Here is a 19,636-nt window from a genome sequence, read left to right on the forward strand (position 1 = left end):
CGAAAAATGAAATTCGTCTACGCTTGTCGCATAATACCGCGACGTTATCGTTGTGATCGAAATACCATTATTTAACGTTGGTGATTAACTGATAAACATTGAGAATGTTCAATACACTCGAAATTAACGAGTGTCAACTATAATATGCCTTCGGGACCATAAAATCATTTTCTCGCAAAACGAAAACTTTAGATCACACTCTAACAAAAAGTAGTTTTGGAAAAAATCAATACATCACACTCGTTGGTAACTGTTTATAAAGATAAAAAACGCCGGAGTATGGTATTATTTTCAGATTCTGTTGTTGTTTTACTTAGCTTATATTTTACTTTTACTTAGCATATTACGTGAATTCGATTATACCTTACTATTATTGGGAATGGTTCATAAAATGTAATATTTGTGTACATTTAACATCTGTTAGTTATGTAAATATCGAAAAAGTTGCATTATACAATAAAATAAAATATTATACATATTATTTGAGTGAAATTATTTAGGCTTAATGATGTACGATTTAAAAAAAATAATTTTATATAATTTGTTTGAAATATTTTATTTATTTTTTCGTTTTAAAATTATCTAGGAATAATATTAAATTAAGAATACAACGCAAAATCATTAAAAAAAAAAAAATTAATAATATTGAAATGTAAACTCAATTTTTCGTACACATAAAAAATATTATGAATAAATGATTAAAGGTTATATAAAATATAATATATTGTTATATAATAAGAAAAAAAAAATGTAAAACAAGTTCTGTTGATATTCGAGGTCTGTATTTATCGAGGCCAACCTTTTATTTATAATATAAACGTAAATCTCTACAGAGTAGCTTTTATCAAATAAATGATTACAAATGATTTATGATTAAGATTATTTTTCGTTTAATATCTTATCAACTATCACATAACTATGTAGGTTACGTATAAAAACCATTCATCAAGATGAAATAAAAAATCTGTTAAACTGTTTAATGACTTATTCGATTTTTACATGTTGAAACAGTATTTTATTTATTTGTGTTAGAATTTCCTAAAAATATGCTTACTTAATATATTCAGATTTATTTATTTTTTTCCTTCTGACGATTTATAAAATACAGATTATCTTGACACCAAAATTATGGTATAACCATTACTATATCATAATAATATATAATTTTAAAACTGGATGTACATTACATTTTTAATATGATATATATGATAATATTAGTATATGATAATATTATATATAAGTGTAAAAATTTATATTCAAACATGGTAACTTCTATTTGATTTGTTTACTAAATATTTGTAGAAAATATTCAGATGATACGAATTGGCTAAATAATTTTTACAACAGTGTTTTTAAATAATAAATATTGCAAGTTGTTGCGTTATAGATTTGAAAATTCACATTAAATTTATTTAAACCAATTTTGTTAGAATTATAATTCATTTTCAACTTAAATAATATTTAATATTTGGTCTCGTTTTTTTTAACTAAATACTTCACAAAAATAATTCGTTCAAAATCGATTTGATTTTGAAAAAAACTTTAAAATAAGGAATTAATTGAAGTTATGTTTTAGAAAAAACTCATATGTTTTCTTTAAGTAATCATTAGTTTTTTTCTTCGAAAATTATTAAAATCGAGTTATCTCGAAACCTTTGATCTTTTTTCCGTAGTAAACAAATATTCGTGTAATTAACATGAAACATTTCGATAAAATTCGAAATTATTTTTACATGATATTATGCTAATGTGATTGTTCGTAAACGTCACACTGCAAAAAATATGTTCATTATCACAATGGTCTTGATCAAAACTTGAAGATCAATTGTACGAATTACATCCTTCCCATAATAATTTATACGGAAAAATCAATATTCAAGTTAATTATTTTAATCTTTATGTCGATGAATGTTTTATATTACAGAACACTGCAGTGTTAAAACATATTCAGCCTATCAATGGACACACATTCCGGCACGTTTATTTATTTCATACACAAGCCCCTGGGGTTCAGAGCGATGATTGTATTGTTACACCAAGTAAAGGTAAAAAGTTATTAAAAATCTATGAAAAGTGTTGATATTAATAATAATCGAAGAACATAGCGGTTCAACATCCTCCCATAGCACTTCGTTATAAGTTTTACCTGTCTGAAGGTTTTCTTTTATCTAAGTAACTGCGTAATAACAATTTATTTTTTTACCATCGTGTCGAATTAAAAAAGTCACAGTACAGTTCTGAAAATTAACATTTTTCTTTCTTAATGGAATTATTCCCAATTTATGTTAATAAGTGTTTTTAGATAATTTGTATAAATATTATTTTTCAATAATTATCATTATGATTATTATTTCTAAATGTATTACTTTACGAATATTAAAGATTGGTAACATATAAATGATCCTCATTGATCCAAAGGCAGATATAATAAATTTTTTTTAAAAATTGTGTATGGAGGAAAAATTGTGGATGTTAAATATATTACAAATTATTTTTATAACTTTCATTTCAAAAAGAACAAAAAACAATATCGATTGGTTCATAAATTTTATGTTGTATTTATAAATGGGAAAAAGTCAGTGTTAAAACCGAATAGCAAAAAAAATTATCTAGATAAGGTAAAAATAATTTTATAAAAAAAAATTTAGATATTATTTTTAATTGGATAAGGGATAATAATAAAACAAATAAATTCGTTTATTTTGCATAAAAACCAACAATATTTATACTATTATTATTTATAAGTGAATATAATTATTTACGCTAAAATAACATATTTTAGTCTTCCAAAATATTACCTATTGTGAATCAAAACATTATACCCACAATTCATGATGTTTGATCTGCAAAAGATTACAACATTTGTAATGTTATTGTATTAATATTTTAATATACTTTGATAGTGACATTTTGCAGGTTAGGTTAGGTTAGGCCAAACTTTTATTTAATAAATTTTATTATTTTATTAGATACTAATTTTTGAAATAATATCCTTATATTTATTCATGAAAACAAATATGCACAACAAATATTTATTAGTTAAAAAAATTAATTACCTATAAATAAACAATAATCATACTTAATAGGTAATCTTTATTGTGAAAATCATTGTCAACTAACCGAAAGCATATATACACTCACACTTCACACACTTTTACCTCATAATACTTTTTAATACGAAAATAGCACGAACACGTATAGTAGTTAATAACAACAATACACAGGCGTTGTCAATTAACCTTATGTTAAGTCATTTAGTTGAAAAATTCTCAATTATTTATAAACATATGTAGTATGTTCTGTAAATATTCTTCAAATTTATTTTATATATATATATATATATATATATATATATATATATATATATATATATAAATCAGTGTTCCCAGAATAGTTATATATTAATTTTAACTAATTTATAACAGTTAAAAATTGTTCACCGGTATAAAATTGTTTGCGTTTATCTATAGATTTTTCTAGATACGTTTTTTTTTTTATCTCAGATAAACAATAGATTACTTAAAAAAATGTATCTAGATAAGATAAAATACGAGTATAAGAAGTTATAAACTAGATAATCTAAACACTGTAAAGAGTGCCCTATGAGTATAATAATGAATTTAGTTCGAAAAGTTTGGTTGTTTATTGCTTAATGATCGAACAACTGCTGGTTGTAATTTATAAAACACGTTCTTCGATATCGGTCGCGATAGGTTAACTTGTAACGTATTCTTGTAATCATGCTTGTAATACCACTATCGGTATTACTGTTTGAATAGTCAAATAAAATGGTAATTATTTAATAAACAATTAATTAAAAATATAAAACCGTCGGTATTTTAACAGTGAGCTGATCTGCTATATCCAACACATACACATAGATATTGGAGCAGCGTTTATGACAGCCGTAGCCGAAATTAGGTCTATTCGATTAAAAGTTTTCTAAAACAGCGGGTGCACCGCGGGAAAATTTTTTATTTATTTTCACACACGCATTTCTAAAAAAAAAAAAAAAGAATAAAAAAAATACAATAATACGGTGTTACAATGTTACCGAGCTTTTCCATGTACGGGCGTTTACAAATTTGTATAAAATTTATATTACACTACTTGTTGAATATCGTAATACTATATCTGATAGCATGAAGTTCAGATGTCATAGATCGGCGAGAGCACATCGCGTGGTTTAACGATCAGACGAATATGCGTCCGTATATACATACCTATTATGTTATATTATATTATAGGTCAAGCGCGTAAAATATAACGTACTTCAAGCGGTTAATTGTGCGTATAATGTTATTTTTTTTCTTCGATAGTAAATATATATGATAACAATCTGTTTGTACACACGTGTAGTAATAAACAAATCCAATTTCGAACGTTACGCTGGGACATTCAACTGGATGGAGGAAATCGTCTATTGGAATAACGTCCCTAGTTTTATGGAAAGACAATCAGTACCCTTTCATTGTTTGGCATCGTATAGGGGTGGAGAGGGGGCAACTCATTTAGTTGTATTATATTATTACGGCATTGTGATTAAAATCTACATCTAAGAATAAACTATTGCAAAGAAATTATTATTGATTCTTATCTCATTTATTAGAAATATCATAAAATACAACACTAGAATCTAAATTGTATAGGTCTCAAAATTATTTATTTTGGATTTTTATGCAAAAACATAAACGTCGGAATGGGCAAATAATAATTGAAAATTTCGCTCTTCTTCAACATCTTACATGTGTGGATCAGCATTACACTGTAAGTAACAAAAAGCAAAAATGATTTTGAGAGTAAATTACGCGTAAGTTTGTCAACCATTCGCCCCCGGATCGAAGACCTATGTAGGCTCGGATATTTATGACTAGAAGCTGGAATTATATTATTTTAAAATAGCTAAAATAAGATGTAAATATTCTCTTAAAAAGTTGAAAATATTCTTTCAATATTTTTTAAAAATCATAATAAAATATGAAAAGAATATGCTTTTTTATTAATATATTCTCTTGAACTAAAAATATTCATTTATATGCAAAATAATATAAAAAAACTGATGTAAATTGGTATATGATAAAAAATAATATGCAAAAAATAAACAAAATAATACATGGTAAAAAAATTTGATTACATTATATTAATAATAATAAGGTGTTTTTAAATAAGAAAATTTTTGAAAACATTTGACAACTATATTTTGTTCTATATGTTCGGTGTCATATATGTACCTACAACGGTTTGTTAATATGTTTTTATACGTGCTAAATGAACGTTCGACGTCAACTGAAGTCATGGGAGCATTTTGCAAATCAGTAATCATAGTCGGTGAAAAATTGTCTCTAAATTGAGCTTTATTATTTCCATTCAAAACTTTAGCTACGGTTTTAAAAATGATGAGCCGTTGATTTTTTTTTGTTGAAGTAGATCAATTTTTATTTTTATTTTATTTCCATTTTCTCCAGGTATTTTTTGAAATTGACCAATTGTATTTTCAATTAGATTTATCGAATCAACGAGAGACACATTAGACTTTTCTAAACTTTTGATGGATGTTACGAGAACAAGAAAATGGACCTTAATAAATATTAGATCGTTTTCTATGGTTTATAAGTCAACAAATGTTTTAAATTTAAGTATTGACTGACTTGAAGATTTTTGACTACTTGATTCTTCAATAACTTTTTTATATCTTGGAAATTATCACAGTTAAAAATAGCAGCTTCCAACCACGTTCCCCATCTGGTTAGTACTGGTTTAGGGGGTAACAGAATATCTGGTAATATTTCTTTATACACTTGCACATGGTATGGTGATTTTAGAAATACTTTTTTTGTGTTATTAGATAATCAATTTATTTATGTCTGGGTATATTTTTCTAACCCTTTCTACAACCCTATTAAACATGTGAGTTACACATGTAACATAAATTAAATTGGGACAGAAAACTGCAAGTGGCTGTCCCGTTTTCAACATGTACGGCGCAGCATCTAAGAGCATCAACAATGCTTTTTCATCATTTCCGCCCAAGGACCACAGTAATTTTAACCCATCATTCACAAATTGAGCCACAGTAGAGTGATAAGTTTTTCTAAAATTTTACATGTTAACAGAAAAGAACGAGTTGGATGATTTAACTTTAATATCTCAACCAATAATTTCGCCACATAACGGCCATTTATATCCGTTGTCTCATCAACAGCAAATCAAATATTATTATTATCGCTTATTTAATTTTTTATATTGGATAAAGTCTTATTATAACAATGTGATGGATAATTTTTTCTAAGCTGACCTTCATTAGGTATATGCTTGCCAGTATATTTATCTAAAAATCCCCAAAATTATCGATTTTGCAATTTATACCATGGAATATTTGCGGATACAAGACTCAAACATAAATCTTGATAAAATTCATTTACATTTTTTTTAGAAGTCGATTCTGATAAAAACAACTGTTTTGAAGTGTTTAACTTACGCTATAGAGCTTCTTAGTGTGAAAATGTATCTACATTTTGTTATAACTGAGACTTTTTAATGCATGGTACATTTTTATTATACACTTGACAATAAAGAGTTATATTTCTTTTATTTAATAGTTGAATCCACTGTGAAATTAAATTTTTTAATTTAATTGATAGTGTTTTCGGCATTATAAACAAGTAAAACGAAGCGACTAATGAAATATAATGAAACTTTAATCTATATCTATATCAACACTATACGATACGCGACACTGCAGTGTTGTACCGTAAATGATATAATCAAACGTTTGGACCTAGCTATTTTTGAAGTGTAGTAATAATTCCATTTCTTGTCGGGCATCGTTATCTTAGATAAGTCACTTATCTACTACAGACTATTACAGTAGATTACTAATTAGGGCATAATGATCGTATATACGATGATTATAATACGTACATAATATATCAATATCATATCACTATTATCGGACACATAATTTACATGATTTACGCCACTGCAACAAAATACTCGAATATCTATAAAAATTAATCGATATACTATTCTCTAGTATTCTTTATTTTACGAAATATTCTTTTATCTTGAAATATTCTCAAATACGCTAAAAAAAATGCCCCGTCTGACTGCATAGCCTCAAAAAAATATGGAAAAGAATATAATTCCAGCTCCTATTTATAACCTAATACTGTTTACATTTTAAGTAAATTAAAATTTTTTTTTAATAAAATTTCAACATATTAATGTATTAATTTACAAAGTTTTTAATTCTTGAATTTCAAAAATCCGATAATTTTTTCAAGTGTGTCGCTATTTTTATAGACCTAAATTAGGGTGTCATCAAACAAAAAAGGTTGAGAACCATTGGTATAGACTACTATTATTTTTCAGCCATGAAAATTGTAAAAAAAATCATAATTTATTGATTGATAAATGTACTTATAGGCGTAGTATTTTACTGAAATTTGAACAAAATATTTATTTTATTTTGCTATAAGATTTGCATTTCGCAATCGTTTAGTCGATTGCCAATTCGGTAGTAATAATATGTTTGCCGAATTTTCAAACTTTCAGAACTTTTAATCAAAAATTTAACGTTTATATTATATTATTGTACATCAAGATCGATTGACCATAACATACGTGTTAAATATTCAATAGAACTCAAAATTCAAATGGTGGTATTCAAATACCTACATCAAGCGCAAAATTAATTAATTTCACTATCATCATCAAACATTAAATTTCCATAAACGGGACTCTAAAATTAAGTGAACGAAAAATTCAATTTGTTTAAAAACATATATGTATAGTGTGTATTAGTGTTCGTTTTATTTTTTATATTAGGCATGTGCAGCTACACTCTATTCATAAATAATTAAATGTGTATCAAAATAAAGCACTATTTAATTGTTATACTTATAAGCATGAACTTAATATTGTGATATTAAGAACTTGATATTTTGTATTCTCATATTCGTAAATGTTTCATAAGTATTTTAAAAAATTAAAAATGAAAGGATAACTTCTAAGTCTTTATAAAACTTAAATACTCCTATAATTAGGATTTATAGATTTTTCAATTATTTTAAATACTTATATTTTGTTCTCTACGATGTAACTACAAATTATTTATTTCATATTCATTAATTATTATTCATCAATTTAAAAATATATTTGCTAATATAATTAAACAAATAACGGTAAATTTTAACAACTGATTTATCAATTTTTAATTAAATCATTTTTGGTGTCATGTCTTTGCATATGTATATAGATCAATTATATCAAGTCCAATGAATCATATTTTTTTATTTTTTTGTTTCTATGCTTGATGGAATTTCACAAAACAAAATACTTAAATGTGGATAAAATTAAAAATTCGATTAAAATATGTAACTAACAATTATAAATAGTACAGGTAATTTAGGTACAATAAAAATAGTGAAAGGCATGCAAACTAATAATACAATTAATAAACACATTATTTTTAAATTAAAACAAAATGTTGTGTAGTCTGTGTCTAAGGTATCCATTAAACACTGTAACAACATTAGAATATCAAATATTTATAAATTACCTTTTTGATTGATTTCACCGGGAGATAACCATGTATACATTAAACTGCAACCAACATTATTTAAATAACATAGGCTTATTACAATAAGAAGAAATTAATCATTAATTATTATAATAGGTATATAATAGTATATAGTAGACAATTTTAAATGAATAGAATATAATAACAACAAATAGATTCAAGATCAATTTTGAATTACAATTACATAATAAACCCTTGAAATATGTCAATCTCTAATATAAATTTAATGGTAATTTGGAACTGTGACGCTCACTATAATGGTGTTTCTAAGCTGATTCAATTAATAGATTCCGTCTTAATATAGTCGCTATATCCAATGTATATTTTGTTCCCTACGGTGTAATTACAAATTATTAATTTCATTTTCATTAGTTATTATCATCTCATGTACCAAAATAAAATAAAAAAATACAAAAAAATCTATAAAAGTAACATAAAAAAAAAAAAAAAAAAAAAAACAAGAACTAAATGACCATTGATAAATCAGCAGAAGAATATGACAGTAACAAAAATTTGTATAAAAAGGACGCCCAGAAAAATACAATAATTGTGTAGTTTAATGTTGAAAGAGACCGACGCTCACCTATGGCTGTGAAGCATGGACTACTACTAGCACAACCGAAAGAAGACTTAGGACCTTTGAAAACAGAATTTGGAGGACAATTTGTGGACCTATTTATGATAGCGTCAATTTAACCTGGAGAAGAAAATATAACAAAGAACTACAAGACGAATTGGGAATTGCATCAGTTATCAGCTTTATAAGAGGGCAAAGGATCCAATGGTTAGGACACGCGATGCGGAGAAGTGAAGATGATATAAGTAGAACAATCCTAAACTGGAAACCAATGGGAAAGAGACCACGAGGAAGACCCAGAAAAGGTGGTTGGATGTTGTGGAAGAAGACCTTGAAAGATTGGGAGTACAAGAGTGGAGGGAAGTAGTACAGGACCGTGAAAAATGGAGAGATATTGTGATGGCGGCCAAAACTCTTAAAGAGTACTAAGTGCCAGAGGAAGAAGAAGAAGAATGTTGAAAGTCTAACAAGTGCAAAAATGGAAATTCTAAAGAAAATATTTAAAGGAATCGATATACTAACAATGGAAGAAATAAATATACCGGAGGGAGAAACAAAACTTATTAAACATTTTGTGTACAACATGTATAGATAACAATAGTAATAATAAAAATAATATAAAAATAATTCGGCATATATGTATGTATATTTTTAATTTAAAATAGCAATGATTCATTAACGTATTTAAAAAAATATTTTAAATTTTATTCATATAAAAATATATTATAATAAAAATACAATGATAAAATTATAATTACTATGCAACAATAAGAACGATTTCATAAGTTGTAAACATTTACAGTATTTTTTTCGTTTGAAATCTAATTAAACATTCTTATTTTAAACTGACATTACCGTGTCGTAATAACTACACCCCAATTTATTATACATATAATTTTTAGTAATTTAATAGCATTTTTATAATATTTTACGTTTATGGAATTTGTTTTTAATTCTAAAAATGTTTGTTTTCCAACGTAACGGACACCTATTTTTAACGGAGAAACTTTCGTAAAAAAACATTCATCATTTCAACCATCATCCGAATGTGCGGTTTGTTCATCACACGAATAATTGAACTGCTCTATTTAAATACTCATGTATACGTTACGATATTGTTACGCAATCGTATGATGAAAACGTATTCGGTATGTACACTGGTGACACGTTAAATGCGAATGAGCGATTTTATTTCGTACACGCCAGTCCATCGAAAAAGTTAACATTAATATTATCAGCGGATCGAATACAATATATCAATACCCTAGTTGGACATATCCCATGTACATAATCGATAGTAAATATAATTGCTTACAGCCATGTGTTTGTGCACCTAAGTATATAATTTTACATGATAACGTTACGCGGACATAATGATAATGCGTCGTCGTACGAAAATGTTATAATAGTTGTAATTTTTATAATGTCCGGGTATTTTTGTCGTTTAGAAGTGCCCCAGGGCCGGTAGGTTGGGTGTCTCGCCGATATGGTCAGACGAAGGCGTCGCGTACATGCAAGCGCCTTCCGACGGGTTGGTGGCGAAAATCAGTTGGTCGACGCTTTTGCCGCAGGTCGTTCTCTTCGCGTAAAACTCGTCTTTCACAAACTTCACGAAGTCGTCGGCGCCCTCCGAGGACACCATGACCACGACACATCCTCCCCAGCTAAACAAAACACAAATCTTGATAACACTGTATCCATTACAACACAATCAATCGCGCGGTACGTTTGGAGGGCTAGATCCCACCCGTAAAAGGTTTATCATCGTCTGTAACTTCTAAAATCATTAATATTCCGCAACGCGTACGAATTTCAAAAATATTCATCACTGACGTTTTCCTTGAACGATCCGTTATGGTCATCAACCAGCTGTGAACTAATTGCACTCTAATTATATGATCACGTGAAATAGATTCAAGTGTCGAAATTCGTCACTGAAAACCGTTATCATACATCGATTATTTATAGAACGAATCAAAATTAAGTATGGATAAAAGAATGTTCACAAATGCTAAACTTCTAGCTAAGTTTTAAAAACTTTAAAGTGATTCTGTTATAAAAGAAACGTTTTGATAATAAACTATCCGCTGAATGAATCCTATATTATAAATACAATTGGTTGACATAAAAATAATATGTTTTCTAAAAACAATTGCATATTTTTACGATCGCAATAATATTTTTTTGATTTATCAATTGTCTAACGGCATTTTAGTTTGATGATTTTTGTTTTTTTTTATTATTAATTTATAGATTTTTAGTTGAACTCGAAGTTAGATTCTTGTTCTAGTCGGAGAGACTTTCTACGGGAGTACGTGAAACGAAGGAACCCCCGCGGTGGATATCTCGGCCGAAGAAGAATACAATGGTAAAACTGTCCAGCCCGATTGAAAATCTCGAAGTGATGCCTACGGGAGCGCGCGTGTGGACTACGGATCGCCTACCCGGCACCGGTGAGCTTGCATCCGTACGCGCCTCCGCGTTTGCAAATCTCGATCAACTGCTCCAGGTCCGGATGACTGCACTGGTACAGGTCTCGCAGGGACGAATGGCTGTCGTTCATTAGCCGGCCGAGTTCGGACGCCGTGCCGGAGTTTTCGCACAGCTCGCAGAACCTCTCCGTCCGTTTGGCTTCTGCGCACACACGGTACAATACATTAAATGGTTTTATTTTCCATTGACAATGATCAACGTCTATGTTACGTGATACGACTGTAGACCAGCAACCGTATACGCGAAAACCTGTAACGTTTCACTGACCTTCGAACACGTGCAATGCTCTTTGGTGCAGGAAGAATTCGGTAACGTTCATCGTGTTGGGCGTCAAACTGAGTTTGTTGAGCTCGTCCTCGGACACGGAAAGGATTTCGCACACCTGAACAAAACAGTGATTATATTTTAAAAATAATTCACCGTGTTTAACGTGTAATGCTTTAACGACGCAATTACGCGACAATCACACCTCCTTTTTCGTGTACCCGTCGACGTGTAAATGCCGGTGGACCAATTCGATCATCTGATCGTGCGAGCTGCCCGAACGCTTTTGGAGTGCCGCCAACACGGTCATCTGTTTCCAATCGAAGCCTAAACGTTTTGCGATTACCTGAAACCCGCGAAACCAGTGTGGTAAATAACTGAGCTGGTCAAAACCAAAATAGCACCGTTAAAATCAGGATTTTATTATTCAATAGCGACTTGAATTGATTACTTTGTTGTCATACTACTACGTCGTAATGAATTGTAAAGTTACAACAAATATTATATCTAGAAAATACCCATGTAATAACAAATCGCTACCGGGCCGCAAATAAGGACGGGACGAAAAAGTGTGCGCCTGCAGTTAATGCTCAATCGATTGACGTATTAGTTGAGTGTAATGTATTAGATTTATTTCGCGTTCACAATTTACATTTTACGTTTATAGGTTATACGTCCATCGTGAATTGTTAATAATCACATATTTCATTTTTTCAATTTATCCGAACACACACATGTCGCACGAACTAAATGGAAAAAAGATCTTTACAAACGGGCGTCTGCTAGTTGCCCCCAAAAGTATTTCTTTTTATACCTATTCCCCCAAAACTACATAGAGTAAAATGCACCAGTTGCCCTCACATATAATGTATACGATATGATATGATAGCAGATTGGATTTTTTAAAAGCTGTTAGTCATTATTACAAAACACAATAGATACCAACAATTATATTACAACTGCAAATATTTAATTTTTGCTAACAAATTACACTGTATTTTACCTACTTATAATTATAAACGGCTTATTTATTATATTATTATATTAATTATTAATTATTTACGTATTTACCTCCCCTATTTTATGTTGTAATTGTGTATATTATATGTGAGGGCGACTGGTACATTTTTTAAATGCCGAAAACAACTGTTGAGGGCAACTGGTCAACACACCGACGAACAAAGCGCTAAGAATAATCGTTTTTGAAACAATTACGAGATGAGCGAATCGTTCGCAATCCTGTCCGTGGTTATTACCTGAGAGGCTAGCCTACATTCCACCACTCTCGTGTTGAAATCGTTCGACGCCGCCTTATTTTTGACGGCCAGGCTCTGGGCCACAATGAACTTGGTGTTGCTCGGCAGACGGTACTGTTTGACGGCCAGCGGATGAAAGGAAATGCGAGCCGCGTAACCTTCGGATGCGTAACGAGAAACAGTTAAAATACATTAGTACGCGATCGGTAGGATTCATAATCGGGCGTCGAGTACCGAGATATTGGTATAGACACGTGTCCGGTTACCTTGTTTAGCGTTCACAGCTATTGCTTGGTCCATACCGCCGCCCGCCGTGCCGATGTACCGTTCGCACTTAGCGCTGATTTCAGCCAACTGGAGCCTATCGATCTGAACCTGAAAACGAACAACAATTGTAACGTAACATATGCAGGTCCGCTAGTGACGTGATCTACCGCTTCAATTTATAATATGTCATCTGCATACCATGATACATCGTACGCATATTTGTCGCACGTCAGTGTTGGCTATTAACTCGCAAAATATCATGCAGAGACAAACCGGTTCGGGGGCGGGGGGAACACAAAAATTCGTTTCAGTGGGAAAAAAAATTGATATTTTTCAACAGCACCGTTAGATATTTCAAACGTTTTAACCAAATTACATACTTCTTTCTTATAATATACATTCAATTATATCTAATAAGGGCATACGGTTAATAATCGCGTTGAACGCAGCGCACGGTACACATTACGTCTTCGTGCTAATGAAGTGTATTGACTAGTAACGGTGCAGAGCGGAACACAATTTCATATCGAACGGATGCCCTTGTTTTGCCTATTCAGAATGCCGTTTTATGAAAACCCATGAACTGCGGTGTGTGAAATACAAAATATGTATTATTATTATTATTATTATTATTTTTTTATCTTAGTTTCTTACGCACCCCAGTTAATGTATAGTCGATCTACTCACTCCGTATCCGACCAGGGTTGCCATCGCTGCTGCCGTTACCAGAGCACTCGAACTGCTAAGCCCCGAGCTCTCAGGTATGTTACCGGTAACCGCGAAGAAAAATCCGATGTTTTCCACGGCTTTCAATTGACTTTCGTTTATGTACTCTCGAGCTCCTTTCACGCCGCACAGGAAATAATTTGACCAGCACGGGCTCTTGCCGAGTGAATCCGCGCTATATGGCCGCAGAAAAAACGACGGTATATTTATCGGTTCAAGTGACGGGATACGATGATAAAAATATCACAATTCAAAAGTGCAGTGTTAAAAACAAAACGAGGATACTTAAAATTTCAGCTGTATCATTTATGAAAACTAATTGTATGAATGATTACAAGTTTTCAATAAACATATAAAGCATGTTTTTATCGGTGTACAGTAATACTTTATATTTGTACTCGACGTACATAAATATATAATAAATAATTATTCAAAATGGATATTTATTACCAGTTTTTTTTTTTTTAAATGTTAATTGTTTTAGAACGGAAATTAATACTTCGTCAGTCTAAAAAATTGTGATAAATTCCGCATCATATTTGCAGCACCATGAGGGATGTTTATACTTGAGCTTCGAATGAACACATTGTGATAAATACAAACGCATCAGTTGATATAGAAAACGTTTCGACAAAATTCTTTCTTCGAATAACTTATTCTGCTCTTAAGTAATTCAATTCTTACTACGTGCGATAGTTAAAACCCGGGCGTACGATTTTTATAAGTAATTCATTATTAATGTTACTGTCAAAAGTTTTCCCCAACTAATAAAAATTAAATGTATTGATATATAATATTTGATGTCGATTTTTCATTGCCCGATAATATGTAAAACCGACAATACGCACAAATATAATACAAATTATAACGTTCCGAGGTATGCATGTATTATCTGTACTAAACACAATAATTTTGGTCCTCGGGCGACGCATAATGTCGATGATTACGAAATGCATTCAATTCACCTTATGTCGGCTATGTTCTGAGACACATTTTCGTATCGATCCGAATTCAGATTGGTCAACCGGACGGTTTGCCGGTCGTTGGTCCTCTTGGCTGCCACCACGATGCATTGGTCGATGGCCATCGGGAACACGGAGTAACCGCAGTAGTCCACGTGTTCGCCGATCAGATTGACCCTGCCGGGAACTTTGACGTAATACTCCGGCTGACACGATTGGAACTTTTCGCGAAAGTGTTGCTCCAGTTTTTGGACCGGCACGTTATTCGACGAAGTTCCCCAAATGTAATCGACTTCCATTTTTGCCTAAAAATGTAACGCATAAAGGTTTTACTATAAATCGTTTATACTTCTGGAGAAGTATTGGGAAACTTGTTGCCCCATTGTCATCGGTTCAAACGGTAAAAAAAAAATTGTTTTTACTTTATTTCTATTCTCGTATTCTAAAAAATTAAAATTAAATTTACAATATAGATAATAAAATTAAAAAAGTATCGATTATCGCCAAATAAGTAAATATTTTTGTAACTCAGCTTTATCTATTGAGTACTTTATTTTATAAAATTGTTACGGACTAGAAACAACATGTTAACATTTATACATCGTAAAATACATGCTGGTACAGCGTAAACTAATAATTTTCCTAGATATCATCCAGTATGTAAATATATAATTTCAATCACCATTATTAATTTGATCAGTCTTTGTTTTATTTATATTCTTTATTCTTCTGAAATTATTATTTATAATATATATATATATATTATGTATTAGCATATGGCATCGGCTTAACACAAAAATAAATAAATAAATAGATTTGTAATAAATAAAAAGTACAGAAAAGTTCTTCATAACTAAAAATAACAATCTACATCCAAGTTGGTCAACTAATACGCAAACTCATAGGCGGAAGTGCCGCAGCTAAATTATTTATAATCATAATGTTCATAAATATTTTACAAGAACTATAATACATTAGGTTTTGATTTGGATAATATTTAATTAAAATAATTAACTATAAAGACTAGATATTATTTTCGCTTCATATTTTATAAAAAAACAAAAAAATTATATAAATGTAATACTAAATAATCTGTAAATAAGAACATTTACAAGTGTTGGAATAATAATTACAACCGTAACAATAACAGTAAATAAGCTCTTTATCAAAGTACTCCGTGTTCGACTAAAGTACATCAGTACGAATATAATACACAAAGTGAATCAGACCTGCAATTATGATACGGTTAGGTCAAAAATAATTGTATAATAATTTAATGTGGTGTTTTTAGAGAACTTATTATCGCCAACCTGCACTCGGAACCGTATTCGAACGACATGCATTAATGGGGTGATATACATAATAATTGAAATTTAATTCTACATGTATACATTCTATATATACAGAAAACGATTAGTTGACGCACAATGATCTGTGTTGGTCTATTCATTTTATTTTTTTAAGCACGGCTAAATATTACATTATCACTTGGTTATAATTGTCCCAACAACACATCAATTGGTACACAAATTCTAATTTAGAAAACGATGGAGAGCGTCTAACTTATCCGTGTATTATATTATAAAAAAATATATTTAAATTTAAAAGCAAGTCATCCAGCAAATTGACTAAAATCTATTTTGAATCTTAATGGAGCGGGTTATTTATTTTTGTGAAAGTTGACCTTTTTTCTAATCGTGATTTTATTGACTTTGTATAATATACCTGACGATGATATTTTTAATTCAAAACTGGTCGTACTCTTCAAACATAATAATACTCCAACATAAGCATTTATTTATTTTTATATATAAACTATTTGTTTATTCATTTATGTATTAATTTACAAGTATTAATCGTTTGATAATTTTTAATTTTAATTTAATTTTTAATTACTTTATTATTGTCCTCTTTTGTTTGAATTGAAAGAAAGACTGCATGTGCTGGCATAAACAAACATTTTGGATTTCAATTTGAATCGATTAATTAATATATTTTATTATTTTATTCAACATAACAAATCAAAAGATTTGAGAAAATAATAAAAAATATGATTATTGAACGCTTGTAGGTATCGTATTGGTATAAGTGAACCGAATAAATCATTATAAGCAAAAAATAAATAATTAAATAACAAACACGGGTACAACGATTATAATTTAAAAGGAAAATTGACTTTTTGTTGTAGGTAATTTTTTTTATAGATTTAAAATGTTATTTTGTGGATGTAAAACTATTTAAGTGTTGGTGTACGAAATTTCGAATGACAGTATTTAATTTTTGTGAAATGATTTTTTTGTTCGGCCAAATGTTTATCGTTACCATTAGTTCCGTCGGGCGCTAAAGTAATGAGTTGTCACCACGACGCACGTGAGCCAAAACGCATAATTTTCCCTCGGTGTGAACGAAAACGACAAAAGTCGGTTAAGCGATTGTCTGTGCGCCGAGACCTTCGTAGCTCTACAACGATAATTCGTTTTTAACCGATTTGATTAATGACGATCATCAAACATCATTAAAATGCTCGGAGGTTTACGAGAGATATTTTATTAGGGCCGTCGTAAATATATATTTTATACTCGAACGTGTAGATAGATCGGTACCGCGGCCGTCGTAGAAGTGAAATCTCGGTGATACGGTATTAGGCGGTTACTACGCGCCGAAACGTAGAACGATATGCGCATCATTCCTAAACGGCAAACGAATTGTTCGAATAATTTTCGAAACAGCGATTTGAACTCTTTCGACGAGATACTAATTATTAGTTATGCCCCGTCTATAAATCTATTAAAGCGCGTGCGCCCGCGCAAACGTGCAATCGTCGTGTTACTGTACAAGACGGAGCGTATTATAACATACAAAACACGTGGCACTAGTGGTAACCGAATGCTACCCAGTGCTGGGTTACTGCGGCCAACACATTCTCATAACGACCGCAATGACAGGAGTTGATTTTCCCTTTACGTTTCTCTGGTAGACAATTTTATTGAAGTGTCACCCAATGAAAATTACTTAAAATATGTTCTGGTACACGACGATTTTGCATCAATCGGTTATGAACGAATCGAGCACGACGAGTGAATTACTTTCATTAAAATATCATTTGCACGACAGTAATTGAACACCGTACGAACCGTAACGTGTTGTACGTGTATCGTATAGGGCAGTGGCGGCCAAACTACGGCCCGCCATCGTTTTATATCTGGCCCGCTTAAGTCTTCTATATTACAGCACTTATTTGTATAACTGTAATATTTTGCATTTACATAAAAAAAATTGAAAATGCATTTTTTTATGGCCCGAGGTAAAAAAAAGTTTGGCCACCACTGGTATAGGGAATAATATTTTTTTTTTTTTTTTAACTTTATTTTAAAAACATACAATCTGTAATTTAAATTTACAATAAGCATGTATGCGGATACATTGATTTACTTGACATGCGACGCTTGAAAAAAGAAGCCACCCAATAGCAATACATTATAACAGAAGTTAGTTTAATTTACAGTTATTAATTAATTAATAATATAATAATATAATAATATAATAATATATATATATGCGCGTGCGATGTGTTGCGGTGAAGTATGCGAGCAAACGGCGTGTGTCGTCAACAAACGATAAGATAAAATTATTATTCGACGAGGAGTAAACAACAAACGACGAGAACAGTGAACCGCTGCCACCACAACCGGAACGCGCGTGTAAATAATATTCGATTGCGAGTCAATCGGCTGTTTCTCGATAGTGTACCCGTTCGATGTGAACATCGATTCTTCCGCGTACGCTTGATAAAATCGCGATATTTTTATTTCCATCGATCAGTTTCACGAACGCGACCCGTGTACGGATTCAAAAACAACGACGGTCCGCGACCGAACACGGTTGTGACCAACACGGTATCGATCTTAAGCACACGTTATGTCGGTGTACGAATGTAGATTCTCGGCGCGCACAATCGATTGCGACGGACGGCCGATAATCGTGCTACGTTCGTCGGCGGTCGGAAAACAATCGAAGAACTCGGGGCGAAACAAAAAAAGGATCGTATCCCGAAAGCGAGTGCAGGACGAGTCGGAAGACGAAATCGACAATCGGTGCGCACGTGCTCGCGGACAACGGTAGACCCGCGCAATCGATAGTCGTCCGTCCCGGTGTTCCGACCGTTCTGGAACGCGCAGGAATAAGTCGACGAGTAAACCATACACGATGGACGTGAACCAGCGCGAAGGATCGAACGGGCGAAAACCGAACGAACGTCCTCCGAGGGCGCCCGTCGCGTTCCTCGCGATTGCGTACCGCAACGAACGCGCGCGTTTGCGTACGTGGAACTCACCGCTCCTCGCCCGCCGCCACCGCAGTCGTTTTTTCCCCCGTGCGAGCGCCGTCGTCGTCGGTGTCGGTGTCCTGTGTCCGGTGCCGGCGTCCTGTGTCGGCGGTAAACGTTCGGCTCGCGTGCAGGTCGGACGTGCGCTGTGCGCGACCGGGAACCACAACGGCACTGGAGAGAGCG

The 19,636-nt window shown here is 31.6% G+C and overlaps 1 protein-coding gene across 2 annotated transcripts; it reads right to left on the bottom strand.

Annotated features, from left to right (window-relative positions):
* Positions 1–9,944: 9,944 nt before the first annotated feature.
* LOC112682024 (N-acetylgalactosamine kinase) lies at positions 9,945–19,636 on the bottom strand (the record flags this gene model as incomplete). Of its 2 annotated transcripts, none has more annotated exon segments than XM_025552473.1 (9): positions 9,945–10,822; positions 11,603–11,792; positions 11,919–12,033; positions 12,121–12,261; positions 13,172–13,329; positions 13,438–13,546; positions 14,126–14,339; positions 15,130–15,431; positions 19,449–19,636. In XM_025552473.1, coding segments are annotated over 9 exon segments (1,637 nt in total), but the record flags the coding sequence as incomplete, so codon positions are not given.

The sequence above is a fragment of the Sipha flava genome, unplaced genomic scaffold, assembly GCF_003268045.1.
Source record: "Sipha flava isolate LNK unplaced genomic scaffold, YSA_version1 1_pilon_pilon, whole genome shotgun sequence".
NCBI classification, from domain to species: domain Eukaryota; kingdom Metazoa; phylum Arthropoda; class Insecta; order Hemiptera; family Aphididae; genus Sipha; species Sipha flava.